Source organism: Hemitrygon akajei, chromosome 7 (genome assembly GCF_048418815.1).
Source record: "Hemitrygon akajei chromosome 7, sHemAka1.3, whole genome shotgun sequence".
In the NCBI taxonomy this organism is placed as follows: Eukaryota; Metazoa; Chordata; class Chondrichthyes; order Myliobatiformes; family Dasyatidae; genus Hemitrygon; species Hemitrygon akajei.
The window spans coordinates 133,631,987-133,657,871 of record NC_133130.1 but is presented as its reverse complement, the minus strand read 5'-3'; the positions used below and the strand labels follow the sequence as shown (position 1 = coordinate 133,657,871).

General features: G+C 43.5%; 1 protein-coding gene across 2 annotated transcripts in view; it reads right to left on the bottom strand.

Moving 5' to 3' along the window:
- The window catches only part of mtrfr (mitochondrial translation release factor in rescue), a 43,480-nt gene that overhangs the window by 12,083 nt on the left and 5,512 nt on the right, over positions 1-25,885 (bottom strand). Inside the window, exons 2-3 of one of the 2 annotated variants that reach the window (XM_073051999.1) lie at positions 3,104-3,412; positions 1,303-2,498 (exon numbers count right to left, since the gene is read on the bottom strand). In XM_073051999.1, coding sequence (XP_072908100.1) covers positions 2,280-2,498; positions 3,104-3,379 — 495 coding nt within the window. In that variant the 5' untranslated portion in view covers positions 3,380-3,412 and the 3' untranslated portion in view covers positions 1,303-2,279. Of the gene's footprint in view, positions 1-1,302; positions 2,499-3,103; positions 3,413-25,885 lie in introns of those variants that run through there. The other variant, XM_073051998.1, reaches the window with a different exon arrangement.

Here is a 25,885-nt window from a genome sequence, read left to right as displayed (position 1 = left end):
ACCTATTTAATCTTTCCTTACAACTCAGATCCTCCAGACCCAGCAACATCCTTCGATAGGCTGCTTTCCCTGCTGTGAAGGAGGTAGAGGGATGGCCTTACAGAGGTGTATAAAATTGTAAGAGCCATAAACGGTGTATAGTCATAATCTTTATCCCATGGTAGGAGTAGCTAACCTGTGTGCTTGGATGATTGGGCTGAAGGTGCACTTTGACTCTGTGAAGGCAAACATGAAAGCCAACTTGCAGAGAGTGCAAGAGGAATCTCTGTGCATTGAGCAACGGGAGTGTGCAACCTGTGACTGTCCACGTGGAATCACTAACAGACTGACTTTTCCCAGATCAGAGAACAACTCAACCCAACCATTCCAGCTACACATCTGAGTTATTTCCAGTTCATCTGTGACCTTTGGCATAAGAAAGGTTGGGAACCCCGATTTAGAGATACAGTGCCAAGTAGGCCCTTCCAGCCATAACGTTCAGTAACCCACGGATTTAACCCCAACCTAATCATGGGACAATGTACAATGACTAATCAAGCTACTAACAGGTATGTCTTTAAACTGTGGGAGGAAATTGGAGGACCCCAGGGGAACCCTGCACATTCAGGAGGAGGACAGACTTATAGAGGACACTGGATTTGAACTGTGACACCTCAAGCTGTAATATTGTTGTGCTCACCGCTGTTACTGTGGCGGCTATTCTTGGTGAAGGATGATGATGAGCAATATGTCCCTTGCTCTATTTAAAAAGTACGATGAGTGCTTTTGTGTTTTTGCTGCCATAGTCACCACTCCTCAACTGACCAGCGAAACAGTGTTGTTGGTTAAAATCTCACTTGATCACCCCCTCCACTTGTTTCAATCCCAAATCCTTAACTTCTCACCTGTGATGAAACTATTCCTCATATAGAAAGTCATTTCTGCAACCTACCAGACACAAGTATTAGGCTACAAGACACAGGCGCAGAACTAGGCCATTTGGCCCATCGTTTGATCAAGGCTGATCCATTTCCCTCACACCCTGACTAATCAAGAATCTATCCATCTCTGCCTTAAATATACCCAATGACTTGGCCTCCAAAGCCAAATTTCACAGATTCATCAGCCTCTGGCTAAAGAAATTCCTTCTCATCTCCATTCTAAATTGACGTCCCTCTATTCTGAGGCTGCGCTCTCTGGTCCTAGACTTACCCATCATAGGAAACATCTTCTCCTCATCCACTCTATTGTTGACCGATCATCAACTGATTTACATTCTGTAACTTCGAAACTTTAATTTAATTGAAAGGAAGACACAGGGTCCAAAATGCAAGTCTGGCTTTATTTTTACTTTAAGCGAGGCATGCATGGTGACGTATGCCATTAGTGTATTTTGTTTTACATATAACCTGTAATTAATTACTTAAACAAGCAGGAATACTATATATCACACAAGATTACTCAAATATTACTGAAATGTCAAATACACGAGTTAGCCATTCCTTTGTGACCAACACCATCTAGGCCAGGGGTTCCCAACCTGGGGTCCACGGATCCCTTGCTTAATGACACTGGTCCTGTTAGACAATATTCTAGACTTAGGGTGTATAGCAAAATATTCACTTCAGCAGCTAACTTCAGTCACCAATCTTCAGATCTGAATACTTAAAATGCAGCTCTGGGCAACAGGTTCCTAAGAGCTATGAACTGCAGTTAACTGGAAAACCAGACAACGCTGATATAATATCATTTGGGTGTCGGGAGTGTGGGTGTGAAAGTTATGTGTAAAAGATATATGTAATTCAAAAGAAGCACTGTAGAGATATTTTGATCTTTAGCTTATAAAATGTCACGTAATGTTGGATTGAGCAGGCCTCTTCCCCCGAAAGGGTCTCAATATGATGCCTGCTGTGTCTCGTTTTGTCAAATAAAGAGACTACTACGTATCTACTAGCTGCATCTTTCCAGTGACTGTTCACATTACAATAGTCCATGGCATTAAAAAAAAAGGACAGGAACCCCTGATTACGCATTTTTCACCTTGGACTGCACTTTCTAGTCCAGATGAAGGGTCTGGATCTGAAATGTCAACTGTCTATTTCCCTTCACAGATGCTGCCTGACCCGCTGAGATCCTCCAGCACCTTAGTGTGCTGCTCCAGATTTCCAGCATCTGCAGAATCTTGTGTCTCTACAAGACAAATATTGGCCAGTCTTTTAACCACAGGTTGTTTATTATTGGATAATTAGACTACACATAGTGCTTCAAAAAAAATTACTGACATGATTAAGTTACTTCAGTTAAGTGGCATCTATGGATTCTTTTAAAAGATTCTTAAATTGTCGCTTTCTTTCCAAATTATCTTTTGCTTTCTTTTTCTTCTCTTGTTTCTTCCACTGCTGTTCCTGTTTTTGCTTCATAACTTCACTGTCCATCCCTTTGTAATAGACATCGAGCTTTTGTTGCAGAATTGTTCGGGCTATTTTCCTGTTCTGATCCACCGATCTCGTCTGATGGCACTAAAGCAAATGTGAAAGGTAACATTATCTGGAGCAGTCTGTGTAGTTAGCGTTTAGGAGTACTTCAACTGAACCAGGAGCAGAAATAGGCCGTTCAGCTCATCGAATCAGCTCGGCCATTGAATCATGGCTGATTTATTGCAGGGTAACGTAATGGGTGGAAACATTTGCATAATACACGACCATCCACATTGAGTTGGGGTTCATGTTAAGAGGCTGGTCTGATGTGATGACATAATGATGTGAAGTATTTTACCGTCCATGATGTTTTGTGTTTGGTTGACAATAAAGGAGTTGTTACAGTTTTCCTTAAAGTGACTCTGTTGTTTTATTTACGAAAAGCTACATTCTTATCCCTCTATAAGACCATATGACATAGAGTAGAACTAGGCCATTTGGCCCATCGAGTCTGCTCCACCATTTCATCATGGCTGATCCAATGTTCCTCTCAGTCCCAGTCTCCTGCCTTCTCCCCGTACCCCTTCATGCCCTGACCAATCACAGGAGCAGAATTAGGCCATTCAGCCCACTGAGTCTGGTACTAAAAATAAGCAGAGTACTCAGCACGTGTTACACCACCATATAAACGCCTTACAAATCGTTACCTTTACAACAATTCCAGACGGGACGTGTTTGAGTACAACGCAGTTACTGGTCTTGTTGGTTGCCTGACCCCCAGGGCCATTTCCGCGGACAAACTGCTCATCTAAATCAGCTTCGGCCACCACAGGCAGGTCTGGTAGACCCTTCTTGCTGGCAGTCAGAAACAACATCGCATGCCTGGTGTCCAGAAATGGCTTCGCTGAAATCCATTGTTGCATGGAACATGGCCGTGCTCTTCCTAGTGACTGTAAGAAACTGTACAAAATGGAGGAAACCATTGCATCTGGAGTTTGGGCTTCGAAGGCAGTTTTCTGAAAAATACAAATTTGTATTATTTAATGTATTTTAAACAAATATGAGGGAAGTAGATACTGGAATCATAGACATTGTACAGAAAGGAGGCCATTCAGCCCATCATGGTGGCACAGTGGAGCAGCTGGTAGACCTGGAAATCAGGGTTCTATTCTATTCTGACCCTGTCCTCCAAAAAGACCACAGCCTTGTTGTAAGGATTGGAAGCTTGTGTGCTTCAATGACCTGGACAGCTACGTTGGCTGGAGTCAGGGCTTTATGCTTTGGCTCTTGGTAGGGTCACCCATGCCAAACAGGTCAAAGGGTAAAGGTCAGACTAAGAGTGGTCCACTGGTCCTCCAGGTTTGGGGGTTCAGCTCAAGGCCAACAACTCTCTCTGAATGGTAAAGCAAAACTGTTATGGAAACAGCTACTGACACGATGAAGGAAGCCCTGAACACCACCAGAGATGGAGGACCTTCTCTGCTGTTCCAAACATCAACAGTGTAAAGGGCAGTAAGAATGTCTCGTTCTGTTTATGTTCTCCCAGTTGACTACCTGGGTAGGTTACCTGGCTCTATTAATTGCCTCCAGCGTGTGCAGGTGAATAGTAGGTTCGGGGGTGGGGTGGGGTGGTTGGAGGAGAGAATAAATGCTGTGATTCACAAAGGATTAGAGTAAATGGAAGGCTGACAGCACAGCATGGTGGGCCAAATGGCCTGTTTCTGTGCCATATCAGAATCAGGTTTAATATCACCTGTATAGGTTGTGAAATTTGTTGTCTTTGTGGTGGCAGTACAAGGCAATACATAATAATAGAGGAAAAAATGGTGAATTACAGTAAGCATTTATACATTAAATGGTTAAATTAAATAAGTAGTACAAAAATAGAAATAAAAAAGTGGTGAGGTAGTGTTCATGAGTTCAATGTCCATTCAGAAATTGATGGCAGAGGCTGTTCTGAATCGTTGAGTGTGCGCCTTTAGGCTCCTGTACCTCCTGGATACTCCAAAGGCTAGTAACCATGATGGAGCTGACTAAGCTTACTACTCTCTGCAGCTTATTTCAATCTTGTGCAGTACCCCGCCTGCCCCCGCCCACACCACCCAGTTAGAATGCTCTCCAAGGTACATCTGTAGAAATCTGCGAGTGTCTTTGGTGACATAGCAAATCTCGTCAAACTCCTAATGAAATTGAGCGGCTGTTGCGCCTTCTTTGTAGCTGCATCGATATGTTGGGCCAGGACAGATCCTCAAGATACTGATACCCAGGAACTTGAAGCTGCTCTCTTTCCATGTGTGATCCCTCTGTGTGTTCCCTTGTCTCACCCTTTCTGAAGTCCACAATCAGCTCTTTGGTCTTACTGATGTTGAGAGCAAGGTCATTACACTCTCGCTGACTATGTTGAGAAGAGCTGTTGAGTGTAATCCCTCTTTCCTGCCCCTGCTAGTGCTGCAGGCCACAGCTCTTCAAGAACTCATTAGTACTGCTTAAGTAGAACAAGGGCCTCAATATCTACCTTCTTAATGGGCAGCACGTTCCAACCATCATTCTCGCCCCTCCCTCTAACTCTTCAACCAATTAGTTCAAATCTAAATCCTTGTTTTTGACCTCCTTGATGAGGGAGGTGTATGGTGTGAAGACCACAAGACATAGAAGAATTAGGCCATTCCATCATGGCTGATTTATTATCTCTCTCAACCCCATTCTCCTGCCTTCTCCCTGTAACCTTTGATGCCCAAGAACATATCAACGCTCTCTTTAAATATACCCAATGACTTGGCTTCCACAGATGTCTGTGGTGATGAATTCTAAAGATCCTCCACCCTCTGGCCAGAGAATTTCCTCCTCATCTCTGTTCTAAAGGGACATCCCTCTATTCTGAGGCTGTGCCTTCTGGCTCAGTAGATGTATTCATCATCTGCGAGGAAGGCCAGGCACTCAGTGAACTTGGGGGCAAAATCAAAAAGGGTGATGAATACACTATTCCATAGGTGCACAGCATATGGAAACACCAGTGTCCAGGAATGGAAAGGGTTACAAAAAGTGGTGGATATAGCCCAGTCTGTCACAGGCAAAGCACGCTCCACCACTGAGTACATTTGCATGGAGCACTGCCATGAAAAAGAAGCATCTATCATCAAAGATACCCCTTTTCTCAGTACAACCATTGGGCAGGAGGAACAAGAGCCTTATGTCCAACACCACGAGGTTCAGGAACAGTTACTCCCTTCAAACATTCAGCTTCTGAAGCAACGTGGATGATTTCACTCACCTCAACTCTGACTGATTCTACGACCTACAGACTCACTTTCAAGGACTCAACAACTCATGCTCTCTGTATTATTTTTAATTGCACAATTTGTTTTCTTTTGCACATTGGCTGGTTGTCAGTCTTATGTTTATTTATAGTTTTTCATAAATTCTATTTAATTTTCTCCCTATAAATGCCTGCAAGAAAACGAACCTCAAGCTAGTATACAATACTGTGAAAAAGTCTTAGGCACACACGTATGGCTGGCTGCTTGAGACTTTTACACGGTGCTGTATCTGACAACGTGGAGAGCTGGGGCGGTGGGTGGCGCGAGTGCAGACGAACCCAGCCTTGCGACAGCGGGGAAGGTCATTTGATTCCAAAAAAAATGGTTTATTGATCATTACAGCTTGTCTCTCCACTCCCTTCCCACTCTCAGTCCACAATAGAGACCCACATCAGAATCGGGTTTATCATCACTCACATAATCCAAGAAGCTTGAGTTTTTTTTGTGGCAGCATTACAGGGCAATACATAAAATTACTACAGTACTGTGCGAAACTCTTAGACACTCTGTAGGGTTGCAAGAAAAAGTTTGTGAACCCTTTGCAATTATAGTACCTGGTTTTCTGCATTAATTATAAAATGTGGTCTAATCTTCATCTAAGTCACAATATTAGACAAACACAATCTGCCTAAAGTAATAACACACAAGTAATTGTAGTTCTTGTCAATACTGAGTACGCATTTTAAACAATGACAGTCTAAATTCACAAAAGTTTGTGAACCTCTGGGATAACACCTTCGACAAAAGCAATTTGGAGTCAGGGTTTTCCAAATCAATCAGATGAGGTTGGAGGTGTGGGTTTTAGAGGCCCTATAAAAAGACACTAAGATCTGTTTATGTGCACCATGTCTTGATCAAATCAACTTTCAGAGGACCTTAGAAGAATTGGTGAGGTGCATGAAGCTGGAAAAGGCTACAAAAGCATTTCCAAAGACCTGAGTGTTCAACAGTAAGAGAAATTGTCCACAAATGAAGGAAATTCAGTACTATTGCTACTCTCCCTAGGAGTGGGTGTCCTGCAAAGATCACACCAACACCATAACATACAATGCTGAAGGAGGTGAAAAAGAACCCGAGGGTAACCTGCAGAAATCTCTAGAACTTGCTAAAGTCTCTGTCCAACGTGTCCACTATAAGACAAACATTGAGATGTTCATGACACCATGAAGGAAACAACTGCTCTCCAAGAAAAAAAACAACACATTGCTGCACATCTCAAGTTTGTAAAAGCCCACCTGGATATACCATAATGCTTCTGGGACAATGTTCTGTGGACAGATGAGACAAAAATTGAATTTTTTGGCAGAAATGAACACCACTAGTTTGGAGGAAAAAGGACACTGCACACCAACACCAAAACCTTATTTCAACTGTAATGTATGGTGGAAGGAGCATCATGGTTTGGGGCTGCTTTGCTGCCTCAGGACCTGGACAGCTTGCAATCGTTGAGGGAACAATGAATTCAAAATTGTATCTAGACATTTTACTGCAAAACGTCAGTCTGTCACCCGAAACTTAATAGAAGTTGGATGATGCAACAAGACCATGATTGAAACACAAGAAACCAACAACAATGTGTTAAAATGAAGAAATCTGTGTTTTGGAATGGCTAAGTCAGAGTCCAGACCTTAACCCAATTGAGATGCCGTGGTATGACCTGAAGAGGGTTGTTCATGCACGGTATCCCAGAAATACTGATGAACTGAAACAGTTTTGAATGGAGGACTGGTCTAAAATTCCTCCTCGCTGTTGTGCAAGTCTGATCAGCAGCTACAGGAAAGGTTTGGTGCAGGTTATTGCTGCTAAAGGAGGTTCTACCAGTTATTAAGTACAAGGGTTTGCATACTTTTTCCAGCCTGAATGATTAAACAATCTGTCAGATAAAGACATGAAAAGTAGAATTGTTTGTGTGTTATTAGTTTAGAAAGATTGTGTTTGCTTATTATTGTGACCTAGATGTCACCAAAACCAGGTAATTGCAAGGGTTCACAAATTCTTTCTTGCAACTGTATATGTGCCCGAGATTTTTGCACAGAACTGTATGGTAATGTATACACACCTTGATAATAAATTTACTTTGAATTTTGAAGTCTCCGGGACATAATGTGATCTCCACATTAATGTGGGAGGCAAAGCGAATGATTTCAGGTGCGTTGACAGAGATTTATACCTCCCCTTTAGCCACAGACAAGGTTCTAATTTCAAAGCTGCCAGAAAAGACAGTTTGATTCCTCTATTTAAGGATAACAGGGATGAACTGGCTAATTATAAGATGGTGAGCCATACATCACTGATGGGGAAATTAGAGAAGATTCCTGGAGATGGGCAAAGCTTGGAATCATTATTGAAAGTCTGCATGGGGAGGACCTGTCTCACAAGTGTAGGTGATGGAGGTTTTTGAGGAAGTGAAGATGATTGATGAGGGGAGTGTGGAAGTTGCAGTGAGGCAACGATTAAGATGGTGTGGTGACTGAGACAGTGTGCAGATGCTGTCATTCTCCAGCTGAATACGGCTAGCAAGCAAATCTTGAACCTGGAGAACCCTGGCCACTGGACAAGCCAAGGGAATACAAGGATGCTAATGAAAGATTATTTACACTAATGTCTGGACTGTGCGCTAATGTTTGCTGCATACTGACTTAAAATAATTTTCTGAATGTAATTAGCACCTTTTAGACAGATTGGTGCTCTGTTTCTTAATTTAGAGATATAGTGCAGAACAGCCCAATGAGCCACACTGCCCAGCAATTCACCGATTTAACCCTCTCTGAGCAGGTGAGAGTGGCTCTGGGGAAACTCAGACACAGCAAAGCCCACTCCCATTTGGATAAGCAGGGCAGCAGAGAGGATCGAGTTTTTTAAAAATTTCCAAGGGCCTTCAATACCATACAGTCCTCATTGCTGGGGGAAAAGCTCCGTTCAATGCAGGTTGGCACTTCCATTGTGTCCGGGATAATGGACCACCTGACTGGCAGACCACAGTATGTGCAGCTTCAGAGCTGTGTGTCAGACACGGCTATAAGCAGCACCGGGGCCCCACAGGGGACTGGATTGGCTCCCTTCCTGTTTACCCTGGACTTTAGATACAACACTGAGTCATATCATCTGCAGAAATTTTTTGATGACTCAGGTGTATAAAGGGAGGATGGGAGGATGAATACAGGTCCCTGGTGGAGGACTTTGTCGAATGGTGCAAGGTGAATCATCTGCAGCTCAACATCAGTAAGACAAAGGAGATGGTGATGGACTTTAGGAAGACCAAGCCTGCACTGCTCCCTGTTACTATTGATGGTGAGGACGTAGATGTGGTAAAACTTGAGTGGAGCACCAACACAGAGGCTGTGTACAAGAAGGGTCAGAGTCACCTCTACTTCCTGAGGAAACTGAGGTTCTTTGGAGTATAAAGGCCTCTCCTTCACATGTTCTACCAGTCTGTTGTCACCAGTACAGTCTTCTATGCGGTGGTGTGCTGGGGCAAGTGATGCCAATAAACTGATTAGAAAGGCTGGCTCTGTTACAGGAGTCAAACTGGACATGCTGGAAGGCTGTGGTAGAACAAAGGACCCAATGGAAAATCCTGGCAATTCTGAACAATGTTTCTCCCCCTCTGCACGCCACCTTGACTGAACAGAGGAGCACTTTTAGTAATAGGCTAAGACAACTGCTCTGCTCCAAAGAGCACTATGCGAGGTCATTCTTACCCTTGACCATTAGGATCTATCATGAGTCAACCTACAGCTGGGAAGTGATGACCCCCTACTGTTAGGACTGTTTGAGGTAACTTTTTTTTAATCTTTCTTTCTTCTCTTCTAATATTTGTACATCTTTGCCCCTGTATTGCTACTGTGACACTGTAATTTCCTTTCAGATCAATAAAGTATCTAGCCTAATCATGGGACAATTTAAAATGACTGGTCACGACCTACTGACTTGTAAGTCATTGGACCGTGGGAGGAAACCGGAGCACCTGGAGAAAACCCACACACTCAAGGCAAGGATGTACAAACTTCTCACAGAGGATGTCGAGTAATTCAACTCTGAACTCCAACCTGCTGTTAACTACCATGGCACTGCCCAGTAATCCCCCGATTTAACCCGAGCCTAATCATGGGACAATTTACAATGACCATTTGACTGACCAACTAGTACGACTTGGGACCGTGGGAGGAAACGGAAGCACCCAGAGGAAACCCACGCACTCACATGAAGGATGTACAAACTTCTTACAGATGCCTTTGGAGTTGAACGCTGAGGGGAGGACTTCCGGCTCACCAAGGGAATGGCACCATAGGGAAAGGTCTCTCGACAAAAAAAGAATGTAAACTGCCCCAAAACCGAAATTAGACAAATATTTAGTATTGTATAATAAAAGGGGCAAGGATGATGGCTAAGTACAAGAATAAAAAGTTCACTCAGAAGGCTGATAAATATGAGTTGCAGTAACACGAGGGGGCTAGCTTCTCCACGGCTAGCCAGGCCGGAAATAATGAAGAAGAGTTGGTGAACCTGACTTTGATTCTCAAAGAGATTCGTGATTTCCGACAAGATAACAAGAAACTGCTGGAAGATATTAAAGGAGAAATAGTAAAAACTAATTTGAGGATAGATGAAGTCTTAGCGAGGATTGTAGGGACTGAGGAGAGGCTGTAAAACACAGTGGAGGTGATAGCAGAAATGCTAAAGCTACAAGAGCAGCTCCAGTGGAAGCTAATGGACCAAGAAGGCCGCTCAAGAAGGGAAAATGTGAGGATCTACTGTTACGCCTGCGCCCCGACTCTGAGGGGCCGAAGGGTAGAAAGTAGCCCCCTCCTTTTTGAGAATCACAAGATCGCTATTAATTCAGGTCAGGAGACCCAGGAAATGAGAGAGAGACGCAGAATCCACAGGGGGTTTGGAATGTCCTGGCCCTCAGCGATTTCAAAGCCACGGGAACCGGCCATTGTCTCTTGGAGACGGAATTGTGTATTGAGCGCTGTGCTATTCATCGATTCCCTCAAGGAATGACCAAAAGTGGGCTGGTTGAGGGGTGGCATCCTTCCAACCTGATTGACATCTGAGACCCTGTGAGTCAGGATAAAAGAGGGTCTGGGGAACAGCCTCTTCAGACGCACCAGAAGAAACGCTAGAAATCCTGTAACAGTGTAATAGCGAAAGCTGGTGGAAAGCCCACGTGTGTCCTTTTCCATTTGCCTCGGAATTGGTGGGCCTTACCACGGGAGAACGGCTTTAGTTAAACCAAAGGAGAAATCAGTCCCAACGACTCTCGAAGGATTGACATCATAAAAGGAATGGGCAAGTTTTAAACTCTCTCTCTTGACTCCAACCAAAGGCTGCAGCCTGCAGCTTGAATGAACTTGAGTGACTTTTATATTTCCATCGGTCAATACATTATCCCCTAGACAACGATAGAGTTATTTCTTATTGATTATTATTATACCCGCGCTTTTTGATTTAGTATTGACGACGTATATTATCTGTATGGTTGCATTGATATTATTTTTGTGTATTTTTATCAATAAATACTGTTAAAATTAGTACCATCAGACTTCAACGGACCTCTCTATCTTTGCTGGTAAGTGACCCAGTTACGGGGTACGTAACACTACGGAGTTCCCGAAGGAGCTGAGGGTAAACCCGGATTGGTGATTCCCTTTGTGGAGAAGCTGCTTAGAGAGAACCTGGACATACCAGACACAAAAGACCTACAGATAGAAAGGGCCCACCATGCGTTAGCACTGCAGCCTCCGGCAGACGCCCAGCCCAGATCGATTCCAGTCAGATTTCTCAGCTACAGAAAGAAGGAAGAAGTGCTTAAACTGGCATGGCGAAAGAAAGGCTTTATGTGGAGCAACTGTAAAATCAACTTTGACCACGATTACGTACCGGGGACCCTTGCCATACAGAAGGAATATGCGGAAACACGGAGGGTCCTGAAGAAACACAACATCAGATTCCAGACCCTGTACCCAGCTTGGCTTGGAGTCTTTTACGACAAAGGGACAAAAACCTACGCTACAGTGGAGGAGGCAACGTCGGACCTGGAGGACCGGGGACTACCCGTAAAAGTTATCGCCCAACCGGAGTTGCTACTGGAGAGGATTCAGCGGAAGTCACAGCAGCCAGTGCGGTGAGAACACTCCACTCGAACCAGAGTGTCAAGCTGCAAGTATTCAGACGTGAACGTCCAGAGAGCATAGATTAATTAAGAAAAATGACTGAAAAGAGTAAATCAGACTTAAATGTAAAATTAAAGCTGGTAACTGAAAATAAACTAGGCGGAGTAACGAATAATAGTAACATGGTTGAGACGTAAAATGAAGAGAATTCTCCATGATTGTTCACACTGTGGAGGGCCCTCTACAGGGTGAAGATAGAGGTTATCACTCTGAGCTGAGGCAGGTCAGTGCTCAGGCCTCACTGCTGGAAGTTGGGGGGAAAATTTTCAAATGTTCTACGCTCAAAAATGCCTAGGGTTTGGTTTTGTGTTCTGGTTTACTGTTGAGAAAGGATAGCTCACTGTTTGTTTAGAAAAGGAGCGTGTTTCCTCTTCTACTAGAGAAAAATGCAAATTGAAACTGTAAAAATAATTTCCTATAATGTTAATGGGGTCTTGAATCCAATTAAGAGAAATAAGATTATGTCTGATTTGAAAAAAGAGAGGGCACAAATAGCCTTCCTTCAGGAAATGCACATAAGTCAATCGGAACATGCAAAATTAAAAAGAATGGGCTTTAAGCATGTATTTTATTCATCATATAAATTGAGCCACAAAAGAGGAGTAGCTATTTTAATATCAAGTGCTCTTTACCATGAACATATTTCAGAGACTAAAGACAAGGATGGACGATTTGCAAGGATTATAGGAAGAATACAGGGTACTGAAATAACATTGCTGAATGTTTATGCTCCACCAGGGAGTGAATGGTCATTCTATAGACACATTTTTGACCTAATGGCTAGCTCTTCATCTGGACCAAGTGGGGTAGTAATCTGCAGAGGGGATTTTAATATTAGGTTAAACCCTGCATTAGATTCTTCAGGAACAGTTATTCAGAATAAACCTCTGACTAGCAAAGTGAAATCATTGATGGAGGAGTTGGGAATAATAGATGTATGGAGGGAATTAAATCCCACTAGTAAAGACTATACATATTACTCTTCCCCTTATTCAGCTTATTCAAGGATAGACTATTTTTTTTATATTTAACATATTTAGATTCAGGATAAAAGAGTGTAACATTGCAACAATTGATTTGTCGGACCATAGCCCAATCTCTATGTCCCTAATTCTGGAAAGGAAAACGAGGAAAACACCTTGGGGGTTAAATTCACATATACTCAATAACCCAAAAGTAATGGAGAGATTAAGGGGAGAAATCAAAGAATACCTAGACCTTAATAACACAGGAGAAACATCACCAGTGATCTTATGGGATACATTGAAAGCCGTACTGAGAGGAAAAATTATTTCCATTACTACTCACATGAAAATTTTTAAAGCACAAAAATTAGTAGACCTTCAAGGAAAATTAAAACAACTTCAAGTTGTAGATAGCAACAAAATTAATTCTAATTTAAAATAGGAAATTAAGAAATTGCAAAGTGAAATTGATGAGATTTTTACATTGGAAACTCAAAGAAATTTTCTTTACCTGAGACAAAAGAATTATGAAGTAGGAGGTAAATCAGCTAGATTATTAGCATATAAGTTATGTAAACAACAAACAGAAAATACAACTCATAAAATAAAGAATCCCGAAACAAAGCTTGTTGAGAGTACAATAGGGAAAATTCAAGAGAGTTTTGAAACATATTATCGACAGCTGTACTCTCAACCCCGGGCCTCCAATGAGTCCCATATAGACATTTTCCTGAATTCTTCAGAATTACCCAAGCTCACAGATTTACAAAATGAATGTTTATTAGAACCAGTAACTGCCAAAGAACTGAACATGGCCATCTCTAGATTAAAGGCCGGAAAGTCTGCAGGCTCTGATGGGTTTACCTCAGAGTGGTACAAATCGCTGAAGTCACAGTTAGCTCCATTATTACTTACACCTTTAACTGGATCTTACAGAGAGGAGAAATTCCACCTTCCTGGAGAGAGGCGATTATATCAGTTATTCCTAAAGAGTGTAAAGATAAACTAGAATGCGGCAATTACCGGCCAGTCAGTGTCCTTAATTTGGATTATAAATTATTTACATCTGTATTAGCTCATAGACTGGAAAAGCTTCTACCTGGCCTCATCCACTTAGACCAGACTGGATTGATCCATCAAAGACAAACTCAGGACAACATAAGGAGAACTTTACACATACTAGAACAGGTTACTAAGAACAGGACAGAGACAATGGTAGTGGGATTAGACGCCTAGAAAGCTTTTGATTCAGTTCGATGGGTATTCTTATACAAAGTGTTAGGAAGATTTGGCTTTCAAGAAAAGTTTATTAAAGTAATCCAGACTTTATATGACGACCCTACAGCTCGAATTAAGATAAATGGGGACCTCTCTGACTCTTTTATTTTAGAGAGAGGAACTAGACAGGGATGCCCAATCTCCCCTCTCCTCTTTGCACTATACATTGAACCTCTTGCCCAACTAATACGACAGAGCAAAATTGTAAAAGGTATCAAGGTGGCAGGGATTGAACAGAAGGTGGCGCTATTCGCAGATAACGTCTTAGTCTATTTGAGTGAACCAGAAAAATCATTTATAGGATTGTTTACACTGTTGGATGGATGGGTTCGGGAAAATATCAGGTTATAAAATTAATGTAAAGAAAACGCAGGTTATATCCCTAAATTATACAGCATCCAAAAACTGCAGGATACATATGACACACACAAAATGCTGGTGGAACACAGCAGGACAGGCAGCATCTATAGGGAGAAGCACTGTCGACGTTTCGGGCTGAGACCCTTCGTCAGGACTAACTGAAAGGAAAGATAGTAAGAGAGTTGAAAGTAGTGGGGGGGGAATGTGAAATGATAGAAGACTGGAGGGGGTGGGGTGAAGCTAAGAGCTGGAAAGGTGATTGGCGAAAGTGATACAGAGCTGGAGAAGGGAAAGGATCATGGGACGGGAGGCCTCGGGAGAAAGGAGGAGGGGGGGAAGCACCAGAGGGAGGTGGAGAACAGGCAAATGACTAAATATGTCAGGGATGGGGTAAGAAGGGGTGGAGGGGCATTAACGAAAGTTAGGGAAGTCAATGTTCATGCCATCAGGTTGGAGGCTACCCAGCCGGTATATAAGGTGTTGTTCCTCCAACCTGAGTTTGGATTCATTTTGACAGTAGAGGAGGCCATGGATAGACATATCAGAATGGGATGTGGAATTAAAATGTGTGGCCTCTGGGAGATCTTTTTGGATTCCAGACCTAACCAATTCCCCTCTACCACCACTCTCCTCCGTCTAGCGGAATTAATTCTTACTCTCAATAATTTCTCCTTTGGCTCCTCCCACTTCCTCCAAACCAAGGGTGTAGCAATGGGCATCCGTATGGGTCCCAGTTATGCCTGCCTTTTTGTTGGCTTTGTGGAACAGTCCATGTTCCAAGTCTATACGGGTATCCGTCCCCCTCTTTTCCTTCGCTACATCGACGACTGCATTGGTGCTGCCTCCTGCATGCATGCTGAGCTCGTTGACTTCATTAACTTTGCCTCCAACTTTCACCCTGCCCTCAAATTTACCTGGTCCATTTCCGACACCTCCCTCCCCTTTCTTGATCTTTCTGTCTCCATCTCTGGAGATGGCTTATCTACTGATATCTATTATAAGCCTACAGACTCTCACAGCTACCTGGACTATTCCTCTTCCCACCCTGTCTCTTGCAAAAATGCTATCCCCTTCTCACAATTCCCCCGTCTCCGCCGCATCTGCTCTCAGGATGAGGCTTTTCATTCCAGGACAAAGGAGATGTGCTCCTTTTTTAAACAAAGGGGCTTCCCTTCTTCCACCATCAACTCTGCTCTCAAACGCTTCTCTCCCATTTCCCGCACATCTGCCCTCACCCCATCCGCCTGCCACCCCACTCGGGATAGGGTTCCCCTTGTCCTCACCTACCACCCCACCAGCCTCAGGTCCAATGTATAATTCTCTGTAACTTCCGCCACCTCCAACGGGATCTCACTACCAAGCACATCTTTCTCTCTCCCCCCCCTTCTGCTTTCCACAGGGATCGCTCCCTACGCGACTCCTTTGTCCACTCGTCCCCCCCATCCCTTCCCACCGATCTCCCTCCTGGCACTTATCCTTGTAAGTGGAACAAGTGCTACACCTGCCCTTACACTTTCTCCCTCACCACCATTCAGGGCCCCAGACAGTCCTTCCAGGTAAGGCGACACTTCACCTGTGAGTCAGCTGGTGTGCTATACTGTGTCCGGTGCTCCCGGTGTGGCCTTTTATATATTGGTGAGACCCGACACAGACTGGGAGACCGTTTCGCTGAACACCTATGCTCGGTCCGCCAGAAAAAGCAGGATCTCCCAGTGGCCACTCATTTTAATTCCACGTCCCATTCCCATTCTGATATGTCCATCCATGGCCTCCTCTACTGTCAAAATGAATCCAAACTCAGGTTGGAGGAACAACACCTTATATACCGGCTGAGTAGCCTCCAACCTGATGGCATGAACATTGACTTCTCTAACTTCCGTTAATGCCCCTCCTCCCCTTCTTACCCCATCCTTGACATATTTAGTTGTTTGCCTGTTCTCCATCTCCCTCTGGTGCTTCCCCCCCTCCCCCTTTCTTTCTCCCGAGGCCTCCTGTCCCATGATCCTTTCCCTTCTCCAGCTCTGTATCACTTTCGCCAATCACCTTTCCAGCTCTTCTTCATCCCACCCCCTCCGGTCTTCTCCTATCATTTTGCATTTCCCCCTCCCCCCACTACTTTCAAATCTCTTACTATCTTTTCTGTCAGTTAGTCCTGACGAAGGGTCTCACCCCGAAACGTCGACAGTGCTTCTCCTTATAGATGCTGCCTGTCCTGCTGTGTTCCACCAGCATTTTGTGTGTGTTGTTTGAATTTCCAGCATCTGCAGATTTCCTCGTGTTTGCCCTTTAAGGATACATATGATCTTAAGTGGGAAGCTAAATCATTAAAATATTTAGGAATAACCCTGCCAAAAGAGCTTTCAACATTGTCACAAGTAAATTATGGGCCATTAACTTCAGAGATAAAAGTAGATATACATAGATGGAACCTTATCCCCTTTTTAAGTCTAAATTCAAGGATAAATACCACAAAAATGAATATTCTCTCTCGGTTACTTTACTTTTTCTGGACTTTACCTGTGGAGGTAGACGATAATCAATTCAGGGAATGGGACAAATGGATTTCCCGCTTTATCTGGCAAGGAAAGAAACCTGGAATCCGATTTAACACTTTACGGTTAGGAAAGGAAGGAGGAGGTATGGCACTTCCTTGCATGAGAAATTATTTGTATGCTTCACAGATAACCCCTCTGTTATATTGGAGTAATGGGGAATACAAGGCTAGATGGAAGGAAATAGAATTTGGATTGATTGACAGTTTTCCTCTACAATTGCAGACAAAGGATTGATGGCCCAACTGGAAAAGATTAAAAACAGCTGGATAAATCTCACACTAAAAGTATTGAATATACAATATGTTAAAGCTTTTCAGATGGTGTGCTTATGATACCAAATTCCTTCCCAGCAGAGGAAATAAAAGATTTGAACTATGGATAAAGAAAGGTCTTATAACCTACTCCTCACTCACACATAAAAGTGCATTACAAAGTTTTCAATCCCTGGAGGACAAATATGGGCTAGAACACAATGACTTTTTTTTTTTAGGTACCTTCATAATGACACTACCGTACTTTAATCAGAATTGTAGATATACAGACTTATCTATAGCAGAATTAGAATTTTTCAAGATTCTGAAATTGGCTTACAGCTCAATACCAAGTAAATCAATTTCTCGATTATATAATGCCCTCTTTCATGCCAAAAAAGAAAACGCATTGTATATTAAAGTGAAGTGGGAAAAAGAAGTGGGTTGGTACTTTCAGAGGAGGCTTGGGGGAAAATATGCAGCTTTCAGTGGTCTTCAACTAACTCTTTGGTTTGGAGAGAACATTACTGGAAGAATATTTTAAGATACTTCAAGACCCCATACCAGGAAAAATATAAAGACAACAAACGTGGCATGTTGGAGAAGGTGTGGCTCCAAGGAGGCAAATCATTTCCATATTTTTTGGGATTGCCCTAAATTAAGTTTATACTGGAAAGGTAATCACATAACATTAGTTAAGGTATTTAAGACCCAGATACCTCTGAACTTGGAGACTCTCTATTTGGGGCATGTATTGTTTTTGGAACAAAAGAAAGATATAAAGCTGCTGCAGGCCCTTTTAGAGGCAAGTAAGAAATCAATCACCAGAAAGTGGCTAAATCCAACATTAGAAGATTGGCATGAAATTATTTTGGAAATATCTAAAATGGAAAAGATGACTTACCCTCTGAGAATTCAAAAAGAAAAATGTTATCAAATTTGGAATAAATGGATTGAATTTATAATCTCAACGCGAGCAGACTTTAGATGACTCTCCTAAAGTTTCATACTGCTTTCCTCATCAACATAGTAATAGTGTTAAGCTCCCTTGGTTCGAATGTTCACTGTTTTATTTCTGGAAAACGTGGAATTAATACAAGTAAAGAAAAAGATTTGGGAAAAAATGATAAAATGAAATAATTAAGTACACAGGGATTGGATAAGTATGTCTGTGGATAGGAGCAAACATGAATGTGTTAGGATACAAACACCTACGATGGAAGTTACATGGGGTTACACACAATATTTTGGACTAAAAGAAATGGACCAGAAGAGATACATGGAAATTATTATTCAACCATTATTATTACTATTTTTTAAATCAATTATTAGCATTATTTAGTTTAATAGTGTGGAATTACAATTGTACATAAATATCTATTTAAGTGCCTAACCACTGTTACCTACTTTATGCCCCCTTTTTAAAAAATATTTTTCTTTTAATATCATCTCAGTGTGTACTTGTGAATGCATAAATATACAGATTTATACATATATAAAATTGGAAAAGGTTTTATATGTAAAAAAGTCTGTGTAATACTTGTGAATAGCTTATCCAAATAAAAATAAAATAAAGGAATTGAACACTGAAGATCTGAGCTGTAATAGGGTCAGGCTAACCGCTGCTCTACTGTGGTGTTAAAATTAGGACAATTTGAATCTATTGTTGCCCACGTGTTAATGCACCAGAAATTTGCCAATATTTCGTCTCTTCTGTTTGAATTAATGGTTTGTTATTGTCAATTGTACAATGAAAAGCTAGTCTAGCCTACTGTTGATAGAGTTCAAATCACTGAGGCAGAACAATAACAGAATGCAGGATCATAACGAGGTGGGTTGTGAGACCAAGACTCCATCTTATTGTCTTAGGGAGCCATGTAGCAGCAGGGAAAAAAACTGTCCCTAAGCCTGGTGGCGTGTACCTTTGCTGAATGGAAGAGGGGAGAAGAGAGAATGTGCAGGGTGGGTGGGAACTTTGATTCTGCTGGCTGCCTTTTGGATGGAGTCTGTGGAGGGGGGGCGGGCTGGTTTCCATGATGTGCTGAGCTGCGTCCACAACTCTCTGCAGTTCCTTGTGGTCACAGGCAGAGCAGTTGCTGCACCAGGGAATGATGCAGGATGCTTTTCATGACCCATTGATAAAAACTGGTAAGGGCCAAGGGTGGGGGATATGTTAAATCTCTATCCCACTGGTGAGCTCTCTTGGCCGTGGTATCTACATGTTTGGATAAGAATTGGCCATTAGTGATGTTCACTCCTGGGGACTTGAGCTCTCAACTTCAGCACAATTGAAACGCACAAAATGCTGGAGAAACTCAGCAGGCCAGGTAGCATCTAGTGAGGCCAGAACTAGGAAGATTGTACAATTTATTACGTGGCTAAGGAGTTGGTGTAGGAGGGAGGGTATATGATCATTGGGCTTGCTTCCGGGGAAGGTAGGACCAGTACAGCATGGGACAGTTTGCGCCTGAACAGGAGGGTACTAATATCCTTGCAGGAAGGTTTGCTGATGGGGCTTAAACACGAGTTGCAGGGGGATGGGACCAGAGTGCCAGAACAGTTAGTGGAGAGGTTGTGAAGGCAGATGTTGGTAAGACCTCAGACAAAGTCAGGAATCAAAAGGTTGAGCATGGTGTGATTAGTGTACTGAGCTGCTAATGTTGCAATGCAAGTATTGTAGGAAAGGCAGATAACAGAGCTGAAGATGAGGCAGTTGGCTTACAAACAGAGGCAATGTGTAGTGAGGAGAGGCTGTTGATAGGGTAAAATTGCAGTCAACTGGATGAATTGCAACATAAATGCAGACAAAATCGAGAAAGGACTGAAGGTGTTATATTTCAATGTTTGCACTGTATGGAATACGGTAGATGAACTTGTAGCACAATTACAGATTGGCAGGTATGATGTTGTAGGCATCACTGAATCATGGCTGAAAGAACATTACAGCTGGGGGCTTAATGTCCAAGAACACACAATGTATCAAAAGGACGGCATTGTACGGTTCGTAAAAAATGAAATCAAATCATTAGGAAGAGGTGACGTAGGGTTGGAAGATGTTGAATCATTGTGTGTAGAGCTAAGGAACTACAAGGACCCTCATGGGAGTTGTATACAGAGCCCCAAACAGTGGCCTACAAACTACAATGGGGGGGGGGGGGGAGGTAGAAAATGCATGCCAAAAGGGCAACGTTACAATAATCATGGGGGATTTCAATCTGCAAGTAGATTGGGAAAATCAAGTTGGTGCTGGTTTCCAGGAGGGGGAATTTCCAGTGTGCCTATGAGAGGGTTTTTCAGAGCAGCTGGTGGCTGAGCCCACCAGGGGGTCAACTATTCTGGATTGGGTGTTGTGCAATGAACCAAAATTGATTAGGGAGCTTAAGGTAAAGGAACCCTTAGGGGCAAGTGCTCATACGATTGAATTCACCCTGAAATTTGAGAAAGAGAAGCTAAAGTCAGATGTATCAGTTTTCCACTGGAGTAAAGGGAATTACAGAGGCATGAGAGAGGAGCTGGCCAGAATTGATTGGAAAAGAACACTGGCAGGGACGACAGCAGAGCAGCAAAGGCTGGAATTTCTGGAAGCAATTCGGAAAGCACAGGATATATACATCCCAAAGAGGAAGAAGTATTCTAAAGGAAAGATGGCTAACAAGTCAAAGCCAACATAAAAGCCAAAGAGGGGGCATATAATAGAGCAAAAAATAGTGGGAAGTTAGAGGATCGGGAAGCTTTCAAATACCAACAAAAACTAAAAACGTCATTAAACAGATGGAGGTCATTAAGGAGAAAGTAAGCTAGCCAAGAACATTAGAGAGGATACCAAAAGTTTCTTCAGATACATAAAGTGTAATAGAGAGACAAGAGTGGATATTGGACCATTGGGAAATGATGCTGGCGAGGAAGGAAATGGCAGACGAACTGAATAAGTATTTTGCGTCAGTCTTCACTGTGGAAGACACTAGCAATATGGTGGGATTTCCAGATGTCAGGGGTCATGAAATGTGTGAAACTAGAGAAAAGGTCTTAGGAAGCTGAAAGGTCTGAAGGTGCAGTAGATAAGTTGGTGGAACGCAGCAGGCCAGGCAACATCTATAGGAAGAAGTACAGTCGACGTTTCGGGCCGAGACCCTCCTTCAGGACCAACTGAAAGAAAAGATAGTAAGAGATTTGAATGTTGGGGGGGGGGGGGGGGGAAGAGATCCGAAATGATAGGAGAAGACAGGAGGGGGAGGGGTGAAGCTAAGAGCAGGAAAGGTGATTGGCAAAAGGGATACAGAGCTGGAGAAGGGAAAGGATCATGGGACGGGAGGCCTAGGGTGAAAGAAAGGGGGTGGGGAGCACCAGAGGGAGATGGAGAGTAGGCAAGGAGTGATTGTGAGAGGGACCGAGAGAGGAAAAAAAGAGAGAAAAGGAAAAAAAGGGAAACAATAATAAATAAGTAAAGGATGGGGTAAGAAGGGGCATTAACGGAAGTTAGAGAAGTCAATGTTCATGCCATCAGGTTGGAGGGCTACCCAGCCGGTATATAAGGTGTTGTTCCTCTAACCCGAGTGTGGCTTCATTTTGACAGTAGAGGAGGCCATGGATAGACATATCAGAATGGGAATGGGACGTGGAATTAAAATGTGTGGCCACTGGGAGATCCTGCTTTCTCTGGCAGAGCGTAGGTGTTCAGCAAAATGGTCTCCCGGTCTGCGTCGGGTCTCACCAATATATAAAAGGCTACACCGGGAGCACCGGACGCAGTATACCATACCAGCGGACTCACAGGTGAAGTGTTGCCTCACCTGGAAGGACTGTCTGGGGCCCTGAATGGTGGTGAGGGAGGAAGTGTAAGGGCAGGTGTAGCACTTGTTCCGCTTGTTCTTCCTCTGGTGCTCCCCTCCCCCTTTCTTTCTCCCTAGGCCTCCTGTCCCATGATCCTCTCCCTTCTCCAGCTCTATATCCCTTTTGCCAATAAACTTTCCAGCTCTTAGCTTCATCCCTCTGCCTCCTGTCTTCTCCTATCATTTCGGATCTCCTCCTCCCCCTCTCAAGTCTCTTCTTTCAGTTAGTCCTGAAGAAGGGTCTTGGTCCAAAATGTCGACTGTACTTCTTCCTATAGATGCTGCCTGGCCAGCTCCGTTTCACCAGCATTTTGTGTGTTGCTTGAATTTCCAGCATCTGCAGATTTCCTCGTGTTTGTAGTAAGTTACCTGGACCAGATGGTGTACACGCCAGGTTTCTGAAAGAGGTGACTGAAGAGATTGTGGAGGCATTAGTAATGATCTTTCAAGAATTACTAGATTTTGGAATGGTTGCAGAAGACTGGAAAATTGCAAATGTCACTCCACTCTTCAAAAAGGGAGAGAAGAAGTAAAAATGAAGCTATAGGCCAGTTAGTCTGACCTCAGTGGTTGGGAAGATGCTGGAGTCGTTTATTAAGGATGACGTCTCGGGGTACATGACTCGTGATAAAATAGGCTGTAATCAGCATGGTTTCCTCAATGAAAAATCTTGCCTGACAATCTGTTGAAATACCAAGCAGGGTAGACAAAGGAGAACTGATTGATGCATGTACTTGGATTTTCAGAAGGCCTTTGATAAGGTGCCACATATGAGGTTGTTTAATAAGCTACAAGCTCATGGTATTAGAGGAAAGATATTAGCATGGATAAAGCAGTGGCTGATTGGCAGGAGGCAAAGAGTGGGAACAAAGGAAGCCTTTTCTGGTTGGCTGCCAGTAACTAGTGCTGTTCCACAGGGCCTGTGTTGGGAACGGTTCTTTTTACATTATATGTCATCTATTTGGATGATGGAATTGCTGGCTTTGTTGCAAAGTTTGCAGGCGATATGAAGATTCAAAGATTCAAGATTCAAAAACTTTACTGTCATTCTAACCGTACATCAGCTCTGCGGGGCAGAATGAGACAGCGTATCCCAGGAGCAGTGCAATCATAACAAACGCAACACTAAATAATAAACATAACAATAAATAGTAAAATACAACAGCCACATGTCAGTTAAAAAAATAAGTTTTAAGTGTCCAGTGCAAGTTAAAAGTGTCCAAAACAGAGCAGCTATTTAGCAGTCTGACTGCCTGTGGGAGGAAGCTGTTTAGTAGCCTTGTGGTTTTAGTTTTGATGCTCCTGTAACGTTTACCTGATGGCAGAAGAACAAACAGTTCATGGAGAGGGTGTGAGGGGTCTTTAATGATGTACCGTGTCTTCTGGAGGCATCGACTCTGAAAGAGGTCTTGGACAGAAGGTAGGAAGACCCCAATAACCTTCTCTGCTCCGCTAACCACCCTCTGCAAGGCAGCACTGCAGCTGGAGTACCAGGTTGTGATGCAAAAGGTCAGCACACTCTCAACCACGCCTCTGTAGACTGTAGTTAAAATGTTAGTGGGGAGTGATGCTTGTTTAAGCTTCCTCAGAAAATGCAATTTCTGCTGGGCTCGTTTCACAATCCCAGTGGTGTTCCTGGACCAGGTGAGATTGTCCGAGGTCTGCACCCCAAGGAACTTGATGTTTTCCACTCTCTCCACTGTGGAGCCGCTGATGCTGAGGGGTGTGTGCTCAGGCTGAGACCGTCTGAAATCGACGATCATCTCCTTGGTTTTGGTGACATTAAGCATCAAGTTGTTGTCACTGCACCAGCTCTCTAGGTGTTTGACCTCCTCCCTGTACATTGTTTCATCATTTTTGCTGATGAGCCCCACCACTGTGGTATCATCAGCAAATTTATTTATCAGGTTCTCCTTGAATCTGGCTGCACAGTCATGTGTTAGCAGTGTAAACAGCAATGGGCTAAGCACACAGCCTTGTGGGGATCCAGTGCTCTGTGTGATGGAGTCAGAGATGATCCTGCCAACACGGACTGACTGTGGTCTCTCTGTCAAGAAATCCAGACACATGGCAGCTGGACACATCCAGCGACACATGGCAGTGTTAAGGCCAAGCAGCGACAGTTTCTCCACTAGTCTCTGCGGGATGATGGTATTGAACACTGAACTGAAATCAATGTACAGGATTCTGGTATAAGTGTTTTTGTTGTCCAAGTGAGAGAGAACTGTGTGCAGTGTGGTGGATATTGCGTCCTCCGTAGAGCGATTTGGACGATAAGCAAACTGTAGATGATCCAGCGATGAGGGGAGGCTGGCTATGATGAGGCTTGACAAGCCATTTAAAACATTTCATCACTATGGGGGTCAGGGCAACGGGACGGTAATCATTCAGACAGGCTACAACTGATTTCTTTGCTACAGGGATGATTGTGGAGGTTTTGAAGCATCTGGGGACAATGGCTTGACTAAGGGAGATGTTGAAAATGTCTGTCAGGACATCTGCTAATACATCAGCACATTCCTTGAGCACACGTCCAGGGATGTTGTCTGGACCTCCCGCTTTTCATGGGTTAACCCTGGCAAGGGTCCTCCGTGTTTGCTCTGAATCAATGATTGGAGCTGGCTGGTCAGATGGTAAGAAGGGACTGACTCTCTCTCTTGCTGTAGTGTTTGATGCTTCAAAGCGTGCAAGAATTTGTTAAACCTGTTAGGACGAGAGGCGTTGCTGTCATCAGTTTTCTGCCTGATCTTGTAGTCTGTCAGAGCTTTAATTCCCTGCCACATCCGTCTGGTGTCACCTGTGTCACAGAAGTGTCTGTGTATTTTGCCCGCGTAGGCCTTTTTCGCTTTCCTGATCCCTAGTGTTATGCCCTTGGCCCCCTCCTTTGTGAGAATCGCAAGAACCCTAGTCAAGGGGGGGTCAACTGACCCAAAAGAGGAAGAGACGTGCTGAATAGACACAGGAAAATGGGAGAGAGAGAGAGAGAGAGACCACATTCTCCCAAGAAGCAGAATAAAGGTGACATTGACTATTGTCTCATGGAGACCACGTGAAAAGCCCTCGGGCAAAGTGGGCTGGTTGAGAGAGAGATCGCATTACCTGCAACATGATTGACACCTGCGATCCCGTGAAGAAGTATAAGGGAGGGTCTGAGGGGGGGGGGGGGGAACCCTCAGACGCACCCAGGAGACACCAAGGAAGCACGATACCGATTCCCGTGGGAGCGGGAAGCCATTTTGAAGGAAGCCACGTGCGTTAGATTCCAAATGTTGAATCTGTGGCTAGAACCAACGAAAGACTGCTTTTAACTAACAACGGGGAAGCCTGCCTCCCTGATTCCAAGGATTTGCTCTGCAAAGACAATGGGCAAGTGTTTATCTTTTCTAAACCATCTCTCTCTCTCCAACGTGAAAACCCCAGCGGTTCCCACAAGGGAAAAGCCTGCAAACTTCTGAGTGACTCTTTATATTTCAATTGGACTCAGTATTACCCCTAGACAACTATAGAGCTTATTTCTGATTGATTATGGTTACACCGGTGTTTTAGATTGAGTTTTGACGATGTATATGATCTGAATGTTTTGTATTAACCTTACGTTTGTGCCCTTTTTGAATAAAACGTTTGAAAATAGTAGCATCCGACTCAGCTGATCCATCTATCTTTGCTGGTAAGTTACCTGGTTACGGGGTTACGTAACAAGTGGGGTTCTCGTCCCGGATTTGAAACCAAACGGGAGGGTCAGTGAATCGGGCTGTAAG